Source organism: Sinocyclocheilus anshuiensis, unplaced genomic scaffold (assembly GCF_001515605.1).
Source record: "Sinocyclocheilus anshuiensis isolate Anshui unplaced genomic scaffold, SAMN03320099.WGS_v1.1 scaffold3136, whole genome shotgun sequence".
In the NCBI taxonomy this organism is placed as follows: Eukaryota; Metazoa; Chordata; class Actinopteri; order Cypriniformes; family Cyprinidae; genus Sinocyclocheilus; species Sinocyclocheilus anshuiensis.
This window is the reverse complement of record NW_015549852.1, coordinates 59,484-83,921: the sequence shown is the minus strand read 5'-3', so window position 1 is coordinate 83,921 and position 24,438 is coordinate 59,484. Positions and strand designations below refer to the sequence as shown.

At 39.8% G+C, this 24,438-nt stretch overlaps 3 protein-coding genes across 3 annotated transcripts in view; 1 reads left to right on the top strand and 2 right to left on the bottom strand.

Moving 5' to 3' along the window:
* Positions 1 to 3,914, bottom strand: part of LOC107660941 (synemin-like) — an 11,373-nt gene extending 7,459 nt beyond the window's left edge. Inside the window, exons 1-3 of the mRNA XM_016450382.1 lie at positions 3,653 to 3,914; positions 2,876 to 3,590; positions 1,188 to 1,312 (exon numbers count right to left, since the gene is read on the bottom strand). Coding sequence (XP_016305868.1) covers positions 1,188 to 1,312; positions 2,876 to 3,590; positions 3,653 to 3,744 — 932 coding nt within the window. The 5' untranslated portion in view covers positions 3,745 to 3,914. The remainder of the gene's footprint in view (positions 1 to 1,187; positions 1,313 to 2,875; positions 3,591 to 3,652) is intronic.
* Positions 3,915 to 4,199: 285 nt separating this feature from the next.
* Positions 4,200 to 9,266, top strand: LOC107660939 (pyroglutamyl-peptidase 1-like protein). Its single transcript, XM_016450379.1, has 4 exons — positions 4,200 to 4,253; positions 5,038 to 5,154; positions 5,334 to 5,560; positions 5,732 to 9,266. The coding sequence occupies exons 1-4, from the start codon at positions 4,200 to 4,202 to the stop codon at positions 5,949 to 5,951; spliced, it is 618 nt and encodes a 205-aa protein (XP_016305865.1). The 3' UTR covers positions 5,952 to 9,266.
* Positions 9,267 to 10,091: 825 nt separating this feature from the next.
* The window catches only part of LOC107660938 (insulin-like growth factor 1 receptor), a 27,748-nt gene continuing 13,401 nt past the window's right edge, over positions 10,092 to 24,438 (bottom strand). Inside the window, exons 7-17 of the mRNA XM_016450378.1 lie at positions 18,914 to 19,191; positions 18,551 to 18,693; positions 18,286 to 18,451; positions 18,032 to 18,134; positions 17,873 to 17,943; positions 16,997 to 17,226; positions 16,693 to 16,800; positions 16,262 to 16,424; positions 16,018 to 16,147; positions 13,821 to 13,955; positions 10,092 to 11,077 (exon numbers count right to left, since the gene is read on the bottom strand). Of these exons, the coding sequence (XP_016305864.1) occupies positions 10,570 to 11,077; positions 13,821 to 13,955; positions 16,018 to 16,147; positions 16,262 to 16,424; positions 16,693 to 16,800; positions 16,997 to 17,226; positions 17,873 to 17,943; positions 18,032 to 18,134; positions 18,286 to 18,451; positions 18,551 to 18,693; positions 18,914 to 19,191 (2,035 nt within the window). The 3' untranslated portion in view covers positions 10,092 to 10,569. The remainder of the gene's footprint in view (positions 11,078 to 13,820; positions 13,956 to 16,017; positions 16,148 to 16,261; positions 16,425 to 16,692; positions 16,801 to 16,996; positions 17,227 to 17,872; positions 17,944 to 18,031; positions 18,135 to 18,285; positions 18,452 to 18,550; positions 18,694 to 18,913; positions 19,192 to 24,438) is intronic.

Sequence of the window (24,438 nt, the reverse complement as noted above, 5' to 3'; positions counted from 1 at the left end):
TATTACATTTTAAATAGGGTAACTTGTAATCTGTAACCTATTACATTTCCAAAGTAACCTTCCCAACACTGCATATACTACATGCAATGGTGGATCTGCTACACATATTATGAAGTGGGGTTACATAAATAAGTAGCGGGTAAGACAACACAAAAATAGTTGAATCAAGATTTGTAATCTATTGTTGTGTGGCTTTATTTAATAACTCCACATGCTAATCTTTCATGTGCATTAGCTAATGCATCAGACAGCTTTACAATAGAATGAAAATCATAAATCAGCTTCAATGTTAAATGTACAGTGATTAAATCATAAAAACAGAGGAGTTAACCACTCTAACAAGGAAAGAGGGGTGGGGCTGTATGCAGACTTGCCAAATGGGCGGGCATTAGTCGCTCTGTTGCTGCAGTGACTAAAAATACATCTACGAGGCTCATGTTGGGGGTGTAAGGCTGTCAAACTTCGCTACACATTTCTCTAAACAGACAACAGTCCAATGCGTATATTCACATTAGTTCATGGAGAAAGTTTTAGACACCCAACATGTTTTTAGAATAGCAGAATAAGGCGCCGTTCACTCATGCTTTTTTTGCATTACAAATGTGTGACATAGGAAGTGGAATGGAAGATCTTTTAACTTAAGCGCCATGCCATGCATGAGTTGCTGCACAAGATCACTCACAGCACAGTGGTCAAAGATGTCCATCTAGCACGTTTTGATAGAAATACATCAGAAAATCAGCGCAGTGGAATGTAAAAATGCAAGTTCTGCGTGAACAACCCCCAACAATGAAATATAAACATAAGACATTTTAATAGCTTTCAAAGACCCCTGCACTAGTCCTTAGAGCTGTCATGCCAGCCAAAGTCCATGAAGCAGAAGTAATTTTGGTATTAATATTTAATGTCACCAAGAGAATGTGGGAGGAGACTAATTTTAAGGGCACAGAAACAGGTCATTCATCCCTACGCTATATCAGATCATAGACAGTACTTTAACAAATATGAGTTTGAGGGATCTTTCAAAACTGGATGGATAGTAGAAGAACTCTGGAATCAATGAACGTGTTTGAATTATAAGAAAAAGAAAAAATTATTGTGCTGATGTGGACTATATTCAAGCCTTGAAGGCACTACATGGTCATTTAGGGAGAAGCAGCATTTCATTGATTTTGTGGAAGTTCTACCTGTATGCAGCCACTTCCAGTGCAAGGCCCATCTTGACCTGTAAGAGATCCTGATGGTCCTTCAGCTTCTCTGAGATGGTGTTAGACAGCATTCTGCGCTCATACTCCAGTTCTTCAATGATAGCCTGCAGGACAAGAAGTTAGTTAGACTATTTTCTCTTTTACCCACACACAGTTCAATTGAAGATAAAAGACTAGTGTTTCTTCTAAAGGAATCTCATAAGTGATTAGAAAGCCACTGGTAAATTTAAGTTTAATTGATCTTTCAAACTCAGTTATGCCTTTTCAATAATGCACTGAGTAGTATACCATTTAAACTATGAAACCTATTTTTATCCCATCACTATCTTTCAGAAGGGTGTCCACTTGCATCGTATTGATCCAAAGTATATATTTGGGGGCTACTCTTTGTGTAATGCACCTGTTTGAAAGCTCTTCCAACATCACCCCCTTATGAAACCTTATTATTTATATAAAGAGACAGGTGTTTTTAATGACCGAAGGGTTATCTGCTTTAAAGCTAATTCACAAATCAAATACACAATATGCTAAATTCCTTTATATTCTCCTTTCACTCCAATGGCTCCACACCCTCCATAACATACTTGTGATCTCAAGGGGTGGCATAAATATCATCACCTCTTTTAAATATTAGCTACGTTTGCTCTGCGTTTTCGTATTACATAGCAATTAAATCTTTTGACTTGAATAATTGTATCAGTAAATGTTCATCTGTTATTGTTTTGGAGTCCAAATATTTGGCACTCAATAGCCTAGTTGCAGTAATATGTTAAGACTGACATCCTCCATGCAGCCCATTCAATTTAGCCCACAGTGGCACAACACTTTACTGATGCTTGCACTTTGCTTCAGCAACTGCTCATTTGTCACTCTCCCTGGAGAGAGGCGATCATGAGATAAACCACTAATGCTCAATTTTTCCAAAGCACATTGAGCTAGAGATGATAAACATGGATATTGGCAGTGCGGATGTGCTCCTCGCGTAAGATCCTAAGGGGCCCATTGAAAGAACAGGTGTTGGGATAATGTTAATTTAATTTGATGACTGCTTGGTTTCCACTATATGTGAGTTTTGTAATCTTTTATTTTACTCTTGGAAGAATTGTGTGGTGTGATGCGATATATCCTCAAAGTCCCCTTGGCAAAGACTGTTTTCTCGATTCTGACCTATCATATCACATATAAAAAAAGAGAAAAAAAGAAACTAACAACAAATGCTCAGTGTCAGTAAGTCAGAAAGATTAACCTTAAGACATGTTACTTTTTATATATAACAACAGTTTTACAATATTATATTTTCATCATATTTATGAAAATGTGTTCGAAAAATATGTTAAATCTATATTTTAAAAAATGTATCATTTTCATTTTTTACCTCTAAGGTGGGCCAGTTTACCAGTTTATGGGACATTTTATGTTTAATTTCATCTATGTATCTAATAGGTATCAACAAAAACATGGGATTTGTGCCATTAATGTTTTTTTTTTAAGTGCCATGCCTTGCTGCTGTCACTAGTACTGAGCACAGTGTGGCGCTCTTTTTGGAGGAGCATTCTACATCCTTACGCAATCACTGTTTTCACCAAAAAGGATGCCAGGAAATCTGTGGCAATGTGGTTTTTAGCTTTTTATTAATAGAGGACCTTGTGTTTGGCTTTGATACCCACCTGATACTTGCAGATTTCAGCTCTGAAATTTTCTTGCATGTTCATGAGCTGCTCCTCAAGGTTCAACTGCACGTTGGTTTGTTTCTCAATCTCGTCACGCAGCCTCTTGAACTGTGATGCATATTCCCTCTTTTCCCTCTGAATGTCGTCCAGCCTCGCTTGGTCTGCTTTTATAGACTCTTCGATTTTCTCTACCTTCAGGCGGTACATGTCCAAAGTCCCCTGCCAGCTTTCAGTGAAGTTGGCCGCATACTCCTGCACCTCTTCCATCGTAACTGCTGGAGGTGCGTGATACGTTTGAGTCACGACGCGTACAGTTCGGGAGTGCACCTGGTCCCTCAGGTGGGCGATTTCCTTTCTATGGGCATCTTCCAAAAACTTATATTCGTTTTCAAGCTCAATGAGGTGATCTTCCAAAGCACTGTTGGTCTTAAAAGCATTATGGAGGTGCCTCTCGCAGCCTTTCAGCTCTGTGTCGACGCCTTTGCTCACCGAAGCCTCCTCTGAACGCATCGCTTGAAGAATCTGAAGTTCATTGCGCAGCTTCTGTCGCTCCATCTCTGCTCTGCATTTCTCGAAAGATAAACGCTCCACCAGTCTCCTCATTTCCCGTAGCTCGGACATGTGTTTGTTTTCCCATTCTCCAGACCTGTTTTTTCGGATTGAATTAATTTCGCTTATCAAGCTGGTATTTTCTTGTTCCAACTGTTTTGCGCTCATTTGTTTTTTCGGATTGAATTAATTTCGCTTATCAAGCTGGTATTTTCTTGTTCCAACTGTTTTGCGCGCATTAGGTACTGGCTGAGTCTTTGGTTGAGCTCCTGCAGTTGGAGCTTCTCGCTCTCAAACGGTTCCCTCATTCGAAACATTTTCCTTTGTAATTGTGTGAATCGAATAGCTTTGGTTTACGCGTAAATGTGCTAAGTTTATCAGTTATTTCGTTGGCATCAGTGTTCTGCGTCGGTGAGAAGCGCAGGGCGGAGGCAGAGTCGAACAAGTGCGGAGGATTTGAGCTGATCCCATGTCCCGTTAGCGAGTCCTACTATGGTGACGGTTGAGCTTATGAATATTAATTACGCAACGCGACGTTCGCCCGATAGGGCTATGTGATTTGCTGAAACAAATATGCGCGAGGCAGTTGAATATTAATTAGGTTATGTGACTGGACGCCCCGGGAAGTTTGCTTAACAACGTCAGCTCGCTGTAATTAATATTCATGAATCAGACCTTAGCCATAGTTGGTTGTACAAACTCCGTCCCGTCTAGTGAGATGTTTGAAGGAGTGCGTCTTTAGCTCTATGATAGGATATGAGATGGCTCTCCCATGTGGAGAAAAATGGACAATGCACTCCCTCAGTTGCACCAAGTGTCACTTTCGGTAATAGCCATATACAGGACATTTAAAATATATAATATTACAGTTGTATGAATTGCGTTACTTTCATCTTCAGTTATAAAAAGGTGGTAAACCGTTGAGTTTAAATATAATACAGCCTCATCTCGATGGACACTTCTCGCGAAATTGTAGTTGTAACAGGTAGGTGGATTACTCTGGGTTGGTTCGTCGAGCGAAAGTTGCGTTGCAGTTGCAATAGTTTCGCTGTGCAACCTGTGCAGTTTATATAAACAAAGCGTCGCCTTAATCGTATGTTATTTTATGTCACACCACACGTGGATATTTTATTTATGTTTTATTAGGTTTTGGTCCTTTCCGACAATATGTTGTGAATCCAAGTTGGGAGGCAGCTAAGGTAGGCCTACATCAAAGCCATTTTTGATAAGCAGGCGTTGGTCGTGTCTAGAGACCATTTTAAAAGAAATTATTATTGAATTCTAAAGTGTGTTTGGGCAATCTGTCCAAATTATAGGAGTAAACAACCAATTCCAATCACGTATTTTTTTTTTATTACTTAAACGAAAACAAAAGGCACAATTTTTACCTATATCTAATTGTGCATTTTGTGTTTTATTTTTGTATCTCACGTTTTAACAGAATGCTATTTTAAAGGTTGAACCGTTACTGTAAAAATACAAAAAACATTTGAAACTGATGTACATAGTATAAACTCGTATAAATGTGCTTACAATACAGCTAACTGTAAAGTCATTATAACTTCTCGTCAGTCAGGACGCACTATGGCCACACTTTGTTGTTTAAACAGGGTTTGAAGATGGCAGGACTTGGATTGGGCATAGAGGTCCATATTAAGGAGATTCCTGTCAGTTATGCAAAATCCCAACAAGTCATTGATGATATCTGGCAGACAATGACTCCAAAGGTAACTTTAAACAGGTAAACTAATATATACACACAGACCAGCTGCCGAGGAGGAACACTTCATCACAGAGGAGAGATTACAAGATGCTTTGTTAAATATTCTGAGATTATGTGTTTTAACACTGAAGGTATTTTGATACAAAAAGAGTGATAGAGACTTTTTCTCTTTGTGATGGGCAGGTTGTTATCCATTTGGGCATAGCTCCAGGAGCCAAAGGCATCACACTGGAGCAAACAGGGAAGAACCACTGCTACAAAGACAGGGATGTGAGTGGTCTGTGCCCTGATCGTCACTGCTGCATTGAGGGAGGACCAGAACGACTGGACTCCATCATAGACATGAGGTCTCTTAGCAAGCATTTAAAAAGTATGGGGCTTGATGTCATCTACTCTAGGGACGCTGGGAGGTAATGAGACTAACATCGAAAATATTGTCTGTAAAGAATAATTGTGTTAAAGTCTTGTACAATTAATTCAACAAAGTATTAAGTGTGCTACTTTTATTTGTGAATACTGTTGTGGAGTTAACAAATGTTGAAATGGCATGTATACACTAACAGTAAGTTTACAACTTGCAGGTACCTGTGTGATTTTGTATACTATTATTCGCTGTACCGTGGGCAGGGAAAGGCTGCGCTGATCCATGTGCCAGCGTCAGGCAGCCTGGCAAGCCCAGAGAGACTGGTACCACAACTCCAGACCGTCATCCAGGCTGTGTTACGCCAGCTGGACCGCCCTGCACACACAACCTCAGGACAGGTAGAAAACAATAAAGAAAACATCCTCCACAAAACATAATCCCATCACCGATTACATGGCGGAAATGCAATAAGTGACACTCGACACAGGCGTTCAGACTCGTTCATTTTTTAATTCAAAATTTAAGAAAAAAAGAAAATACATGAAAATTCTTCAGATATACATTAAGCCAATGGCATGTAAAACGTCTACCATCTCAACTGGTGGTGAGGAGAAAACTGAAAAACAGGAGGCCTTAGATACATAACTTACAAGAAGACGAGAGTACCAGCCAAGCCGTTTCACCATCAGTTTCTACCAAGCAATGCAGGGACACAGAGATTTTTATTTTTCCTAATTTTTCGTTTCTTTTTTTGTGAAAGGAAAATAAAAAGTGTTATTAAACTCTTTTCAGTACAGTAGATCAAGGCCCCTTTTGAAATTTGTCGGAATGCCAAGCAAAAACAACAGTGCCTGGGAAATGATGTCTGAAACCTCAAGCTCATTATTGCAATTAAAATGCATACATGCATCTTTTCTAAACCTGAGGTTATGCCTTATGAAGAAATAGAATAAAGTAATAATAGTTCTTATGATAGTTGGGGAAAAAAATCTTTCAGTCAATCTACCTTCAGGTTTGCAGAAAACTTGCATTGCAACATAAGCTATTTCTACTGTAAACTTGTCTCTTTTTATTTTAAATTCTAGTCATGTTCTCTCTCTCTGTGTCATGACTACCCGTAATCTACTGGACATCGCTGTCCTATTTGTGTCTGTGTATATGTGTGTTTCTGTAGATCTGTAACCTACTGGTAACTAAGGAACCTTGGCAGCATTCAATGAAAACTGACATTCACTTTGCAACAGGCCAATGCTTTTGTCCATATTCATTACAGAAAGAAAAAAAGAAACAAAAATAAATAGTGATATCTATTATTTTCCCATTATAAACACATCAAAATCTTAATCACTACATCTACATGTGATACACTCCCACCCATATACATACGCAACGATACAAGCACAAGGGCTTTTATAGAATGGTTATTTCGATCATCTTGTTGTACCACACAGAATAATATTCTTTTCAAACAATGTGCCTCTCAGCAACCCGACCAGGTCTTTTCCTGCAAGCGCCCTTGTTTCCAACCCCTGGAGTTCAAAAGATCCAAAATATTAAAGTCAAAGAACATTTTTAAGTGCCATGAAACAGAAGGACCAGGGGCAGTAAGACCGTGACTTTCTCGGAATCCACTTTGCATTTTAATTGTCTGACCCATTGTGTTTTTTTAATGGTTATTTAGAGAGAAAGCATGTTGCTGAGATCCACCGCCTACCCAATGCTATTGGAAAGACTATTTGTAGTCTCTGTAAAGCAGCATGTTGTCAGCAGCAGTAGAAAAGAGAGGCAAAACGACAGCCCTTTCTCTCTCTAGAGAATGATGTCGATGAACACGATGACAACAATTGGCCCTTTCTATATACTCACTAGACACGTGGAGTGCATCTGACCAAACAAATCAGCTGGAATGTTTTTCCAGGTAGGTTTATGAGAAGGGAAAAAAATCCACTGGTTTGTTGTAAGAAAGTGTTACAAAATCCACATTATGCATTCAACTGTTAGATGCTTTGGCCAAAAGGTTAAAAAAAATTATCTGATTGTAAAAAAAACAGTGGTATTTATAAACTAGGTGAAGTTATCGGTGTGCATTAAAGTCACCTTCAATTATAGGCTACTGAAAAAAGTAGGAGACCCAACATTTTTGTGCAGAAGCACAGTGTGTCTGAGAAGGGCATGCTGGGAAACAGGATGTCCAGTGCCATGATCTCTGTCGATGCTGCAGATGAGTTACTAAATAAGATCATGTAAGCTAATGAAATTTAATGGGGAAAAAAATCATGTAGTTTTTCTTGTTGGCTTAACTGTGATGTAATGTTAATTACATGAATTACACTTCATGTGACTTTTCTTGCTGCAACTGTTTTGATTTGTCAGCATTTGCATTCTTGACTTGCTCTCCTAAACCTTTACGAACAGTTTAATCTATTAGATGGTGGATAAGGAGAGATCACTGAAAAAGAATATTAAATACAGAGGAAAAACACTGACAGCAACTATGTTTTATCTGTGGTCCATCATGTTGAAACCATCTGGTGAATTAGGCATTTTAATATGATTATTTAAAAAGTACTGCAGCTTGATTGAAAGCAGTGGGATTTTTGTGTTGCTGGGCATGTGATAAGAGATGCAAGCGACACGCCATTATGAATCTCATAGGCATGTAAGCTCACACCATGACGTCCTCTCTCTCCATTCCTGGGAGTTTGTGCTTTGTGGTGCTTAAAGAGTTTTTTTTTTTTTTAAATCAGAGACAAGACAGAGGATAATAATGTGTCCTCCACAGAAAAAAAGTGAGATGTATTTTATAATTTCATCACGTACACATTTAAAATAAAAGAGAATGAGGTAGATAGATGCTGAAGGAAATGAAAAAAGAAAGTCCCCCAGTCATGACATCATGCATGTAGAATTCAGACTTTATACTAAATCTTAAGGGCATTTGTACAGTGATTTCAACTGGTATCACCAAAAAAAAAAGAAAGAAAAGAAATAAATACCCCTTCAAAGGGGGGAAATAACCTTCTAAGACAGGATAAATAAGTCCTGGGTAACATTCCCAAATGCACATGGAGAAATCCTTCAAAATGAAACTTTTTAAAGCCAACTGGCCAGGAAACCTACAGTTTTATTTAGCATTCTTTGAGCAAACCGATCACTTTTCTGAATTTGAACCCATTCTTATTTGTTTGGTTACAGATGGCGTATTTCATCAGGAAGGTTAGTGCTCGTTGCATGGATTTATAAAGTCGACGTGGGTTGTGCGTGACACTAAAGCAGATTATGAACGTATTTTGTTTGGAGGCATTACAGGCTGGTTGGGGTATGCGAGACAAATTAAGACAACCCAATTAGCCCTGTTAGTTGCTATTCAGTTACATGGATGGGTTCTAAAAATTGTCTATGAGGGTAAAGAAACGTCAATGAAACCTTCTATGACGATGCCTGGCAGGAGGCATGAGCACAGACACTGAGATACTGTACAGTTTACTACACTGTAAGGAGAGGCCAGCAACCTAAAAAAGCAGAGGAGGAATCAACTATGATGCGTATGTCTGGAGAACAAAACCATAACATTAACCTGAGATTGAGCTGCACCACATGAGCAGGTGCAATGGTAGACAACTGTATCAAGGAAGCCTAAAGTTCACATGCAGAGCTAAAGAGTTTGTAGTAACTAATAATAATAATATAGTTAGAAAACACAAGGCAATGGACATGTGGCAATGCAGACAACCTCTTAGGGAGAAAAAAACAAACAAATAAATTGCTATTTTTTTTGTATGTTTTTTTACCCACAAAAGAAAAAAATAGCAGCTTCTTTCTGTATAGACAAAGAGGTGAACATCAGAACTGTAAAAAAGTTATCAAAAGTGACTCAAACCAATGATCTGTGTAAATGATCTTGTGGTCTAACATAGAACTGTAAGACCCTTCTTAGAATCATATGAATTGTACAGACTAATGACTAGTCTAAAAAAAAAAAAACCTGCTGTGTACAATGCCTCAGTCATCTCACAAAACAGATGTCGAAACAGATGAAGCCCCTGTATTCAGTTTGCTTCACGATCAAGCCGATCCCTTATAATTCATACCCGCCTCTCCGCAGCACGCCAATCTCTTCACCTTCGCGATTAGTGACGCGCTCTTTTCTTTCGACTTGAGACATCGCTCTCACAGAGGCTCAGCTCATAAAAGGGGGAAAGGGGAAGGATTTACAAACTCAAGCTGATTGTAAAAGATGAGGTGTGAGAAAGACCTCATAAAAGACAGTATGAGAGTTTAGTCCCTTGATTGCACTACTTCAAAGTGCAACCTCGAAAATCAGCTGTGGATAGGGGGTTATGTAATGATAAATGATTTTTTTTTTTTCAAGAAAGAAGAACATTTGATTTGGCAAAAAATTTGGCAGTTTCAAAAAAGCCCACCTCACTCTCTAACAAACCCCCTCGAAATGGTTTAAGTAGAAAGGTGGATCAACCAGTAACGTGACCAATCACTGATTGAGAATAAGCGATTGCAGCTGAGAAAGTTTCTGCGGCATCTTCAAAGAGAAATGTGATGACAAAGACGGTTTTAAAGGAAGAAAAATACTTGCTCTGAGGAGGGGAATGTGTATTTTTGTCTAAAAAAAAAACACTCGTATACACCTGGGAAGTGTTCACGGGCTGGGCTTGCTGGCTAATATGCGTGCCTCTTTTGTTTCTGGCAGGTTTTCTTCCTTTAGAAAACATTAAAACAGTTTTTTTCCCCACACAAATGAAAGCCAGGGCTCTCCAGTGTGGTGGTTTGTTCTGAAATCTTAAATATTGCAAATATTGAGTTTTTTTTGTAGGCTTGTAGTCACCAATCGCCCGAAACATCCTCTGTCATTCGAAATCATTTGAACAAAATGATCCTCAGATTTCCAGAAAGGACACAGTCCATCTGGTTATCGACTCCACAGTCAGCCCTGGGTTTTGACTCCTCGAGAACGAAAGAAAAAACACATGTAGACAAAAGGGCGAGGGAAATGTGGGTACCCTGCGTGAGGAGTAGAGGGAGACTGAGCAGTCATGATCAGCAGGCCGATGACTGAGGCAGTGGCAGCGCTCGCTCGTTCTTCCTCCCTCCGTTCATGTGTGCATAGGGCTGTGTCTCATCAAACGCTGGCCCCAGCAGCAACACTGGCCCGTTTGCTGCTACCTGTCCTGAGTGCTTGTCTAAGACCAGGCCTGGAGAGGCTGAGGAGGAGGAGGAAGGTGGTGAGGTGGAGGGGGTCGGGGCGGACCCCATTGGCGTCCCTGGCCCCTGAGCTGGGGAGAGTGGCTGTGGACTCTGGGTCTGAGCACCTGTGCTCCCCTGAGAGGAGGGGGCCAACATGGAAGCAGGATCCAGTGGAACGTTCTCCATGTTCTGCACCTCCATGTCCAGTTCCTCAGTGTCGGGTGGCTTGTTCTCCTCACTGTAGAAAAAGCTAACTTCCCGGAAGGGCGGCTCCAGTTCCTCTTTTATGCTGTTGATGATCTCCAGAAAAGACGGTCGCATCTTAGGGTTGTACTGCCAGCACATCCGCATCAGTTCAAACCTGTAGACCAGATACAGAAATTACATTATATTTTCAATTGAATTTTACTCGATCTTAAGTCACATTGCTTGCTTTATCCAAAACTATTAAAAGACTTTATTGGATGTGATGCTATAAAATGACTTTGAACTGCAAAATAATGCACACTAAAAAACAGATGATTTACGAACAAACGTCTCTTATGAGCCAGTTCATTTGAGTAATCCAAATACATACAGCACCACCAGTGTAGTCTGATTTATGAACAAACGACTCTTTTGAGCCAGTTCTTTTTAGTGAATCAAAAACATACAGTATTTCCAGTGTATCTTAATAAGCCAGAAAAAAAGAGTAAAACTAACAAAAAACAGTTTACAGTATTTGAAATAAATCTGAAATAAAATAATAAAGTACTAAATGTAATAAAATACTAAAATATAAAAACAAACTGAAATAAAAATATAATTTTTTTTATGTTTATTTATAAATGAAAGTAATAAAATAATAAAAAGACAAAAACAATTACTAAAACTAAAGTTGAAATGAAAATTGAAAAAAGCTCATTCAAAATGATACAAGACATTATAACCCACATAAATCATAAGTATCAACACTTCAGCATTGTGGTGGTAACAGAAGTAAGCTCTTCCCTTTTTTCTTTTTTTTTTTTCAGAAAATGTACAAATCTCATTTTCATGAACAAATCTCATACTCATTGCACCACAGTGCAAACTAGCAATAATAATGTCTATAAAATCTCATAAACTCCGTGTTCAGACTAACAATCTCCACTCATCAACAGGTGGCAGTGTTCACTAGAGTTAGATCACACAGGAGTGTTGTGGAACAGACAACTTCTAGAACATTTTGTGGTCGTACACACTGAGAAGTGCACTACGCCAGAACTGCTATCCTAAACACTCCACAGACTCATCCTAAGTGAACAGCTGAGAACACATGAAAAGCAAAAGTGCCAAAACAACACAAAAAAACAACATAAAAAAAACAGTTTGGTGTAGTACTGTCCCACCACATCTTGGTAAAACACACAAACAAGCTAAGAATAGCGTCAGCACTCACTGGCACACTGAAATACATTTTAAGTGACCTCCAGCCACAGGTGCAGAGCGGGGTGCCGTAGCCACACAACACAGAGGCCTTCTCGCAAGGACATTCCACAGTATCGGGTCAAATAACTGACGGAAAGTGAAACTTTTCTGTTGTGTCAACTTCTGAGATGTTCTCTCATAATAAAGGCAAATTTTTTGGAACCCAGGCCTGGCGATCGCAAGTAACCTGCCTGTTTGGCATTTGTTGGATCACAAATTCATAGCCGAGGCCATCTGTCGTTACTCACTGAAGTGAATTCAAACCCAGTTAGAAAATGTGATAAATCTTGCCCGCTGTCTGCGCTCACTATTGCTTTTCCAAAACCCATTGAGCTACCTTCCTGTCTACTGCCTCTATGAACGGCTGCCTTCTAAGGCAGCATCCTAACTGAAATAAAACCTCACAAGTTACTGATTTGGAGCGCTCTATAAAGCCAGCAACTCCGCAAATAGCGTTCAGCACAAGAGACTCAACTCAAAATTGATTCCAAAAGAGTTTGATGTTAGCACGTTGCTAAGCTAACAGCAAACAAACTAAACAAATCTATTTATACATTTTTTTTTTCCACTGAGCATTTCTAATAAAATTTTACATTATTACTGTATTTTCAGATAAAACATGTCAAAAACATTTTTAAAATCATCCTCAACATATGAATGTTAGAGTCGGCATGACAAAAGCATGACTTTGATGTCTAGGTAGGGTGCTCACTAGGTTTTGGAAAAAAGCTACTGACAGTCAGGGACAATTATGGAACAAAATTGAAATGAATGACCTAATAACAGATTAATGATATACTATTTAAAAAGGAGCAAAACTGCTACAAATATGTCATTGTTGAACAGTTTTGAGATAAAAATGTCCAAATAGTGAGCACAACATTATGAGGAACGAACCCTTGCTTCGTTCAAGCAAGTGTTCAATGGATCTACAAACTGTTTCTGAATCTCTGCCCTTGTATTTCAGCCAAATATTACTTAAATTCTCATGATATCATAAAAATGTGAGCGACATCCCGACTTCATGATGTTTAGCTGAGTGTAATGATGAGATGCAGATGACAAAGTATGAGCGTCTTTATAGCGCTAGTGTAGCACAGCATATGTTCAATCCTCCTCTCTCGTGCAATAAGGACATCTCGTCGTAGCTGCCATGGAAACCGGGGGTTTGTGTTTCCATAACAGTTGAGACAAGAAAGAATGACTGAGGGAGAAGGGTCAGGAGAAACGGACGGATGGACCTCATGCCTCGCTACTGACATCAGCCCAGAAAAGGAGAACGGCAGACCGGATCAGTGACGCATGCAGACACGCTCCGAAGGAGATGTGAAGATGAGCATGAGAAGCTCTTAATAAAAAGTAGAGCAGCGTGGGTCACCGTTCCGGTCACCCCATGGGAACCACACATTCTCCCTTCTATGGACGGAGACTCCCTGACAACATGATGTCACCTGTCTCCTTTTAACCTGTGACGCAAATGTCACCAGCCGGGCTTTCGCTTGGCCTGACGTTAGCAGCAGCATCTGGTGACATACTATCAACATTTTAGCGTGATATCGCATCCCTAAATAGACAAGAGCCGGTTAGAGGACAAAGGGTTAACATTGTAAAGCAGAGTGCCAAATTTGGGAGCAAAGTGCAGTTGGTGGACTCACAGCATGTCGGGACAGTTGTCCGGTTTATCCAGAAGTCCTCCCTCCATGACGAAGCGCAGTACCTGTTCATTGGACATACCCTGGTAGGGCTGCTCTGCTAAAGTGGCGATCTCCCATAAAACCACGCCGAATGACCTGAAGAAAGAGGAACTGGTTAAAATAACTTTGCAGGAGCAACACAAAGGCACTTACTGTAAATCACGCTAAATGTCACAAAACCCATTTGTCCGATTACGTCAGCAGCCGTACACATCAAGTAACTCAATCCAGTCGGACGAGGACAAAGAGGAAAGGAATGAGGCCATTTAGGGTCAAGAGATGCACGAAGAGCCGCTTTGAGACAATTGCTGTCCTGCGGAGCGTCACTGAAAGGCTGCGGATGCATCAGTGTTTTTTTTTTTTTTCTAGCCTGGAACAACAAAATGCTCATTTTCAAAACAGCGCGAAAGTCGTGAACACCGCTGACCTGAACTTTTCTCTTTTAGTGTGGTGTTTTTGTTAGCCGTGTTCCTCATTAATGAAAATGAGTCCATATATTAGCCGGCGGCCGGTGAGAAAGTGCAGCAGCGGAGCAGAAAGTCGGCAAACCCCAAATAAAAACCACACAAAGAGCGCACTGTTGCCAGTCGTTATTCATTAGTTCTCGGAGGACAAATATTCGACATTGGCCGAGGATCTGAGACAAAGCTCAACACCCTTTAAAACAGGACTGTTACAACAGTGACTTGCATCTAATTGGCTGCAACATCTGCGTGTTGAAAGAAAAACCGCATTAGAGCAGGACTTTTTCAGGGGAAGGAAACAAACAAAGACACCTAACAGCGAGGTTTATGGGCGTACGAGATGGGAGCTCGCGGTGGCTCTTTTCATCTCGGGGACTTCAAAAGTGGCAGATACGGACGGAGGGACAGGGAGGCGGGTCTGCGCTGGCACATCAACCCCATCATTACCAAACATCTGGAGGAGGTTAGGAGCGCACCGAGAGACAGAGCTGTAGGACGCTGGAGATTGGGAAACTGCAGAATTGGAAGAGTCTGTCTATGGCACCGTGACTCTGTTCTACTGAATCGCCGCTGCTGGGACTAAAGCTGTGGAGAGACAGTCTGTCTGAGACAAAGAGACAATGTGTTTGGGCACGTTCCGCTTGGCTGGGACTGGAAGAATGTCTGGAAGTGATGCATATTCTCCCTTGACACAGGACATCAGTGGGGAAAAAAGATTAAAGGGTTTTCACCTCTTATAGGCCTATGAGGCTTCCTGTCGTATTAAGTAAAATAAAGAGACTGTTTCAATGCTTTCTGGACAGTTGGGGGCCTGTGGTGGAGAGGGGCTACTGAGTCTCTGATGGGACAGCCTGCTGCTCGAGTGGAAAAATCCCAGTTTTTCAGCAGTCAAAATTTGGACACCCTTAAATTAAACCTTTTTGATCCAAAAGCTTAATTATTTAAATTGGTTTAATAGACAAATAGATTACATTTTACTTGCATATGAATTTTCTTAAAATCTATTAACTAATTAATTTAATAAAATAATAAAAGTTTTTTTAAGAATAACTTGTTTGTTGTAATATTTTCTACATATTTATTTATTTTATGCAGGGTTTTATAAATGAATATATAAAACATTCCTTTATTTTATGAAAGGGGTTCCACAAAAGGTGAAATGGGGGACATTGACATCATTATGGCAAAAAAAAAAATTCTGATCTATACCAATGTGGTAAATTTATTTATTTTATGCCAATGTTTATGGCCACTACAGAATTCCGACACTTCCGTTTACATTAAAGTAAAGAAGTATGTACTCATTACAGTTCAAAAGTTTGGGGTTTCCACAAAAATATTAAACAGCATGTTTTCAACATTGATAATAAGAAGAAATATGAAAGAAGAAATGATCACCAAATCACCACATTAGAATTATTTCTGATATAATGTGACACTGAAGACTGAATGAATGACTGTGGAAAATTCAACAAATCTACTGTTTATTTGATCAAATAAATGCAGCCTTGACCATAAAAAACATGAAATTTTTTTTTTACAAATTTTTGACCGATAGGGTGTGTCCAAATGTTTGACCCGTATTGTACATGCCAGCCCGAATCAATCCACACACATACACAATGCAGTAAAACAACAAAGTCTTGCATTTATGTGTGTGTGAAAAAATGTCAGAGAGAACAGGCGGCTCATACCAGACATCAGAATTTGTTGTGAACACTCCATCTTTCAAAGACTCCGGGGACATCCAGCGCACTGGCAGCAGCCCTTTGCCTCCTTTGCGATAGTAATCAGTCTCGTAGATGTCCCTTGTCATGCCAAAGTCTAAACACATGAAGAGAGCAAACATGAAGGGTCACAGTCACACCTTTCAATCTATTGTTGTATCAAATAGATTCTTGAATATATGGATTTATGTGACGTGTATCACAGATTTACCTCCAATTTTAACTGTGAAGTCTTCAGCAACCATGCAATTTCTGGCAGCCAGGTCCCGATGGACAAACTTGTTGGCATTGAGGTATGCCATCCCGTCTGCTATCTCACTGGCCATCTGAATCATCTTCTTCAGCGGAGGCAAAGACTGGCTGCTAGAGCCCTGCTACATGGCAGAAAAAGAGCACAAAGGTTGCATTTAACACTTCTGCTTCTCTCTTTCTCTACTACAAACCCTTTCTGAACAGCTGTCTGAAATATAGAGTAGATTTAAAGAACTGTGAACATTAACTTAAAGGGGGCATGAGATGCTGGCCATAGATCTGAGCAGAAAAAATTAAGATAATAAGCGTAATTAAGTGTATTTTTAAACTAAAAAGCAGCAGAGATAAATTATGGGATAAAAACCAGAGCAGACGGGATTGTTTCTGTACCTCTTTGGAACGGAGGGAACGCAAGTAGCTCTTCAGATCTCCCCGTGTCATCAGCTCCATTATAACTAGAGTGGGCTGTCCTTGTGAAACCACACCCAAAAGTCGCACCTAAAAATGAAATTACACTGTGACACTATGAAAACACAGAGAAACCGGTGTCTGCACAAACTATTTGAAAAGCATCGTTTTGCCATTTGTTTGGTGCTGCCAGGAATTATACACTTTCATAAGTATCTTTAAGAATTTCAATGTACGAATTGTTGGCAAAACCAAATGCTGGATGAGATTTTTCCCTTGTTCTTACCACATGGTGACAGTTGAACTCCTTCATAACTGAAGCTTCGTTCAAGAACTCAATGCGTTCACGCATACTGGCGGATTCATTTACAGTCTTGATGGCCACTCTGGTCTCAGGTTCATCTTTGACGACGCCCTTTGCGATGCCCTCATACACCATACCAAAGGAGCCCTGACCCAGCTCACGACACATGGTGATTTTCTCCCGAGCCACTTCCCATTCATCTGGTACATACACTGAGCACATTTGAACAGGCAGTGCAGAGTTACATACATGACAGTAGCAATGAAAAAAAATTAAATAATAATTCAATATTTTTTTAAACATCAAAACATTGTTAAAATGTATATAAAATAGTGCTGTCAAACGATTAATCGCGATTAATTGCATCTAAAATAAAAGTTTTTGTATACATAATATATGTGTGTGTACTGTGTATATTTATTATGTATATATAAATACACACACATACATGTACATATTTAAGAAAAATATGTTAAGTTTATACATTAAAAATATTTATCTATAATATCAATTATATGAATATAAACATATACATGGAAATATTTTCAAAATATATACTATATGCATGTGTATTTACATAATAAATATACACAGTATACACACATATATTATGTAAACAAAAACTTTTATTTTGGATGCGATTAATCGCGATTAATCGTTTGACAGCACTAATATAAAACAAATAATATATCGTGAAATATTTGTTCAATTTTTATTTTGTTTTTATTCTTCTTTTTCTTACCTTATTGGAAAACGTTTTTTTTTTCTTTCTTTTTTTTTTTCTTTTAAACAAACCATACCAGAAAACTGCTAAAATACTTAAAAAAATCAGTTAAAAAAAGTTGAGATAATACTCACTTTCAAAGGGACTGAAGTATTCAGGGTTTACAGAAGCATATAGCACACCATTTCCTAACCTGTCACTATTCCTGAAAGGAAACACATAAAAACACAATGAAAAACAGTACTGGACACTGGAAATTAAAATGTCTATTTTTTACTAGATGGGACATCAACCTCTTTTTGGTGACAAAGATGACAACGGAGATCATTGCAGCGAGCAAGACTAGCACTATAATAGGAATGATGATGGCCAGTAAGATGGCATTATCATAATTTCCTGTAAGAAAGAAGGACATTTGTACGGAATTAAGAACTAAATATGACATTAGACTGAAACAGGCCTCTCTACATTTCCATTAAATAAGCTATTTTAAAGTTATCAGTACCTCCTAAAAATAAAATAATTGGTTTCTTATGGGCATTCTTACTTTTAGGAGGTGGCACATAGAAGGACACTGGTTCAGTCCACGACCCGTTCCCAGCCAGAGATGTGGCTCTGACCCGGGCAGAATAATTTCCAGAGGGCAAATTGCTTAGCTGAGCACCTCGCAGCACTCTGTACTGCTGCCATGATACACACTCTTGCTTCTCGGGCTGTAACACACACACACACACACATACACAGTCGGTTTGTGGCATTGGCTGCAGTTTTAACTATTTCTTAATGGTGTATGAGTTAGTTGTCACACTAACCTCAGTTCCCAGACGATATTTGATCTCATACATGAGGATCAGTCCATTAGGGTGATGAGGTTCAGGCCACCGCAGCAGCACTGTTCCTTCTCCCTTCTCATCCCTCTCCTGAGTTACAGTGCCGGGAATATCATCCGCTTTGTCTGGGGAAGAACATAACTGTGCTTAAGGCCAGTGCTTTCTTACAGTAATTCAATAAGATTTCAATTGCATTATGGTTTTAATTGCTGTTAACATGACCAGGATAGCAAACGAAAAAAAATCATGCTGTAGGCACAGTGGAAAATTACTGGAATTTTAATATTTCGCTGGCATGGATATGTAGTCACTTGTGCATGAGTTTGGTTTGTTGGTTTTGCTGACCTGCTGGTTTGGTTCTAGAGAATACAAAAGCTGCGGCACTGCAACGGTGGATCTCGTAGTTACAGGCGTGGATGTCGATGCGGTACACGGTGAAGGGCTGCAGGTTGGATATCTCCATGAACTCTGTAAAGACTTTGTCCTCGGAGAAAGGGTACTCTTTCTCATGCAGCTTTGGGTCAGTGATGTTACTCTCCATTCCTGTGATGTTCCTGCTTGCACCTTGCAGCAGTGTGCCATTGGCCACTCCAAACAGGTCTCGCCGCTTCCTGTCTGGAGGTCTGAGAACATGAAAAAAAAAGTTAAATAGGAAGAGGAAAGGGGGGAAAATGACAGGAAAGAGAAATGGAAAGTACAGAGAAAATCAAATGACAGGAAATGGAAAATATTGGTAAAAGAAAAAGGAAAGAGAATGGGAAATAAGGAAAGGACAGGAAAAGAAAATAGTAAAATAACAGTGATAAAGAAAAGGAGAAGGAAAGAGGAAAGGAAAAGGAAACAGAGTATTAAATGACCGTAAGAAAAGAAAGGAAAGGGAAAATCAAATGAAAGGGAATGGAAAATGATAGGAAACAGAAGGAAGGACATGGGAGAAGGAAATTAAACTGTGGAAATGAAAATGAGTACAAAAAAGTGGAAAAGGAAGTAGTAAATGAGAAAGTAAATAAAATGGGAAAAGGAAACAGGAGAATGGAAAAGGAAAGGAAATGGAACCAGAAAAAGGAAAGGAATTAGTAAACGACAGTAAAAAGGAAAGGAAGCAGAAAAGGAAAGGGGAAAAAGACAGGAGTAGTAAATGACAATAAGAAAGGAAAGAGGAAAAGGAAGGAAGTAAATGACAATAAGAAAGAAAAGGAAACAGAAGAGGGAAAGAGGAAAGGGAAGGAAGTAGTAAATTACAATAAGAAAGGAAAAGAAAGGGAAAGAGGAAAAGGAAGGAAGTAGTAAATGACAACAAGAAAGGAAAGGAAACAGAAAAGGGAATGAGGAAAGAGGAAAAGAAACGGAAGTAGTAAATGACAGCAAAAAAAAAAAAGTAAGAAAAGGAAATGAAGGTAAAAAGAAAAAAAGAGGTAAAGGAAATGAAGTAGTAAACGACAGCAAGAGATCATAGAAAGATGCAGTCAGCCAGTGTCAGCAGAGTCTGCACTGGTTTAAAAGCATACAAGCCAATTACTGCGCACAATTACTCTACAACACACACCACTTCCTTTAACGTGCAAGTCTAATTCTCTAATGTCCTACTAACAGGTCTCTTAGTAACACTGAGGATACTTGCATTACTCTACAACCTACAGAGCTCCTTTTTCTCTTCTGGATCTTATTAATCATTTAGCATCCTGAATGATGAGATCTTTTAAATTCTTATGAGTGTTATACATCCAGCAGGGCTGGGACTGATCGCTCATAGAAAATTGCTAGTTTTTTAAATAAATTATAAATGGTATCCAAGAACTATCTACCCTGACCCGTGCGTCTCATTCTGACTCTTCTTTCTGTCCAGGTACTGTATAAAACCATTGTGTATTCATGAAACATTTATCATTGCTTACTATAAAATATACTTGCAAATGAAGCAATACACATACAACAAAAATTTCTGCAGATGAGAAAATTAAAAAATTTGGAACAAATATCGAACATCCATAATAATGATATGACCAACTCTGCCTCTGACGGTAGAGACAGTGCATGAGGCGATAAGCAAACTAAGGCGCTGGCATCAGGTCAACCCTGCCGCCACTGAAGACATGCAAGTCAGCAGCAACCACAAGAGCTTACCAGATGCCAACGGACCCACTGCCACTTCACATATATGACTAGGGCAGGGTCACAGCCTTACCTAGAGCCACTTTTAGGAGACACGTAACGATTTGCTCGCTCAGGATCGCTGTAAAAATTCAATAGTCAGACCAAACAATATCATCCACCGCAGATGGGAAAGACAGGATGGTTTGAGATGAACATGGGGGAAACCCCAGTGTGCCAAACAAATACAAGAGAGGAAAGTGATATTACCAGACACAAAGACTGACAGACAATAAGTGGAGACAGACAATACAAGTTTTCAGCTTTGTCAAAAACAGTTTGGGAATTATAACTAGTTATAGATTGATGTATTGAACACATAACATCTGATAACTGTGGCTTCTTGGCTGATTACCAGATTCCTTTTTTTGTCAGTTTCAAAATATATAGCTGATCGCATACATACCAAAAAAAAAAAAACATTTAAATAACTGTTCAAAAATATTACTATATTAAATATATTACTATAAACCTGAAATGTTATTAAATCCTGTTGTATGAGCAAACGTGAAGTGTTTTGCTCTAGAGACGCAATAGCAGGTATTTTTCCAGACTGACATAGCAACACAGGCAGAAAGGCTTGTTTGAATGTCCTATTTAACAGCCTTCAAGAAGTAGATTTACAAGCAATTACGAACTTTAACCACTGATGATTATGAAAGTTTAAACTTTACTATAAGCCTTATTCTGCCAGCTCAAATTAATCAACCGAGAAATGACAGTAATGGGAGAAGATCTTTGTGTGTTTGCTTTTGTATATGTCTGCGAGTGGAAACTTTTAATAAAAGCCAACGTAGAATGCTGTAGGGAGGAACAATCAAATCAACTCTAACCACATTCCATGTCACTTCCATTGAACGGCGCTCCATGATTTATGAGTGGGGATTTTGGAAGCAACTGGACACTATTTAACACTTACTAACTAGGGATTCAGATCCCCTTGAGGGTATTTACTGTGGAAGATCAAATCATATTGTCACTTGAGCATCACATCAACACCTCTACTCATCAAGCACAAAGAAAACCCATGAAGTACTACATTCATACTACTGTATTAAATCCTTTTTTGGAACCTTTAACTCAGACTCAAATACGGTCAGGATCTGCCTTATGTCTACAGCCATAAACATTGATCTTAACCTAAATGCTTCTGGCACTGACTGCTGACTAGGAAAAGGTCAGGCTTGCATCAAGAACTTGGACGCACAGGGTCCTGAAGGAAGATTTTACACCTGCAAACCTCAGAAGAAAGGCCTAACAGCAGGTGTTGACAACACTGACAGCAGCACATCCAGTCTTCCTTTTCCCAGGCAGGAAGACTTACGTGACATTGATGCATAGGCAACACCTCACTCACGTCCCCAGAAAGTCAAGTCTTCGCTCAGGAATGACTCGGACTCCCATTACAGGGCCCAAAAAGCTGATCAGCTGTGTGGGAGTTTGAAAGAGAAGACAGCGCATCCACACCTCCTCTCGAAAGGGATCTTACTTTGGAATTCATTAACATTCCACATAGGTTTGCTGTACATTTCCTGGGAGCCGGACACTCCAAAGCAAACAAAGAACGCATCTGAGGAAGGAGGGAGAGCGAGAGCGGGCGAGAGGAAGAGAAAGGGGAGACGACCGTTGAATGGAAAAACATATCCGCTACATTCAAGCCTTTAGCATCTCCAGTTTTTCTCAGACTCGAACGGTTATGTCTCAAACATCGATAATGAGGTCTACTCAGTGGGGACAGAGACGGGCAAATCTGTCACCCTAACTTCCAAACGCAGCGAGGGGGCTGGGGTTGTTGGGTCAAGATGGAAATAAGTCATCAGTGATGGAGAAAAGGGCTTCCTGAGCATCCTGCTACTAAGGGAAAGCATATTTACATTTAGAAAGTCTGTTTTCCATCGATTAGAGATGGAGAGACGTGTGCATCACGTTGTCCCTGAGTGAACCGCAAACCATTACCTTGATGAAAATGGGGCTCCAAAAGCAGAAGTTTGGGAAAGCTAAGTGGTAGAAGATGTTTGGCGACATCGATTTGTGCATCAATACTCATGACTCAAAACCCCGGCCCACCCCAAAACGCACACACACTCGCAACCAAATAAACAACCCACAAAAAAGCCTGATTGCAGATGTCCTGAACGAACCCTCGGAAAGTCTAGAAGCATGTGTGTCTGAGTAAACCTGAACCGGTTCCTGTGTGCCATTCTTCTCCCACATGAGACGAGAAAACATCCGATGCCACAAGCAAGGTAAACGGATAACACAATGCAGACGTCACTCCTCATTTCGGCAAACAAAAGCCTAACATGGAGCGAGCCCTCAGCCCGCGGCTGCTTTCCAGTCTCATTAATCCAGTCGGTGTCTGTTTGTGCATCCCAAATTACAGCCTGCTGAAGTCGTAATATGCAACCGCCACCGTCGCCCCAGCAACAAACATCGTGGCCGCACAGGCCTGGAGTTCGTACCTTCCCCCTGCGCCATCTGATTCCGCTCCAGCCTCCGCTGCTGGCACCTACCCCTTTCCAAAACCTCATGTTCTGATCTTGTCAGTCCCATGTCGAAATAATTAGGCCTCGGTCTGGACCTCCAAAATTCTGGTTTTGATTCTATGAAATCAAGCCGCCTCAAGACTATGAGCTCAGACCCACTTTGATAATCGCTCTCCAGGAAGACTGAAGAAATTAAGGTCTTCAGACCACTGTTGTAAACTGTGGCAGAAAGTGCTGGGAGTATCCCAGTCTCTGTTCCTGCCGAGGGTCCACCTAACCTTTCCAGTACGCTAGAGAGGTAGTTTTCCATCAGGACCTAGAATTCACATTGGGCATCAACTGGCAAGCCAACGTTGTACCAAAATGGTTTGTCATACCAAAGTCGACAAAAAATGTATTGAAAGAAGAATTCTGAGTTTAATACAAGTTCAAATGACATCACTTGTGCTAATGTGTTACCAAAAAAATTAATTAAACTCTTAATTTCTTGTGAACGTTGCATCTGAGCAGGGGATCGCAGGGTCCTGCAGAGGACTGTAATCCACCATGGCTCTCACATATAGCTAATGGGAGACAAGAGACAAACAATCAAAGGGATAGTTCACCCAAAAATTTAAATTCTGTAATTAATTACTCACCTGCATGTCATTCCAAACCGTAAGGCCTTCATTCATCTTCGGAACACAAATTAAATTTTGTTTTTTGATGAAATCCGAAAGCTTTCTGACCCTGCATAGATAGCAACGCAACTTAAAAATTCAAGGCCCAGAAAGGTAGTAATGGCATTGTTAAAATAGTCCATGTAACATTGCATCGAAGACTGACACGGAAGAGAAGAAATTGTTGAATAAAGTCCCTATTTGTGTTTCCTTTGTGCACAAAATGTATTATCGTAGCTTCATAAAATTAAGGTTGAACCACTGATGTCACATGCAGGGGCGCCGCTAGCAATTTTGGGCCCTATGAAAGAATATGAGGTTGGGCCCCCTACCGCACCAAACATACACTATATTGCCACGAGTACAAATCTTAATGTTTTAGCATATAATGATATTCTAGGGAATTGTGTGCTTCTAATTTTATACCAATAGTTTGAACAGGACCCCTTTCTATTCTAACACGACAATGCCTGGAAATACAATTTTTAAATACATTAATTATGTTTCCATCTTTGATGCCACAGTTTTGGAAGTGCCTTTTTCTGTTCTAAAGAAGGGGGTGTCCCAATACATT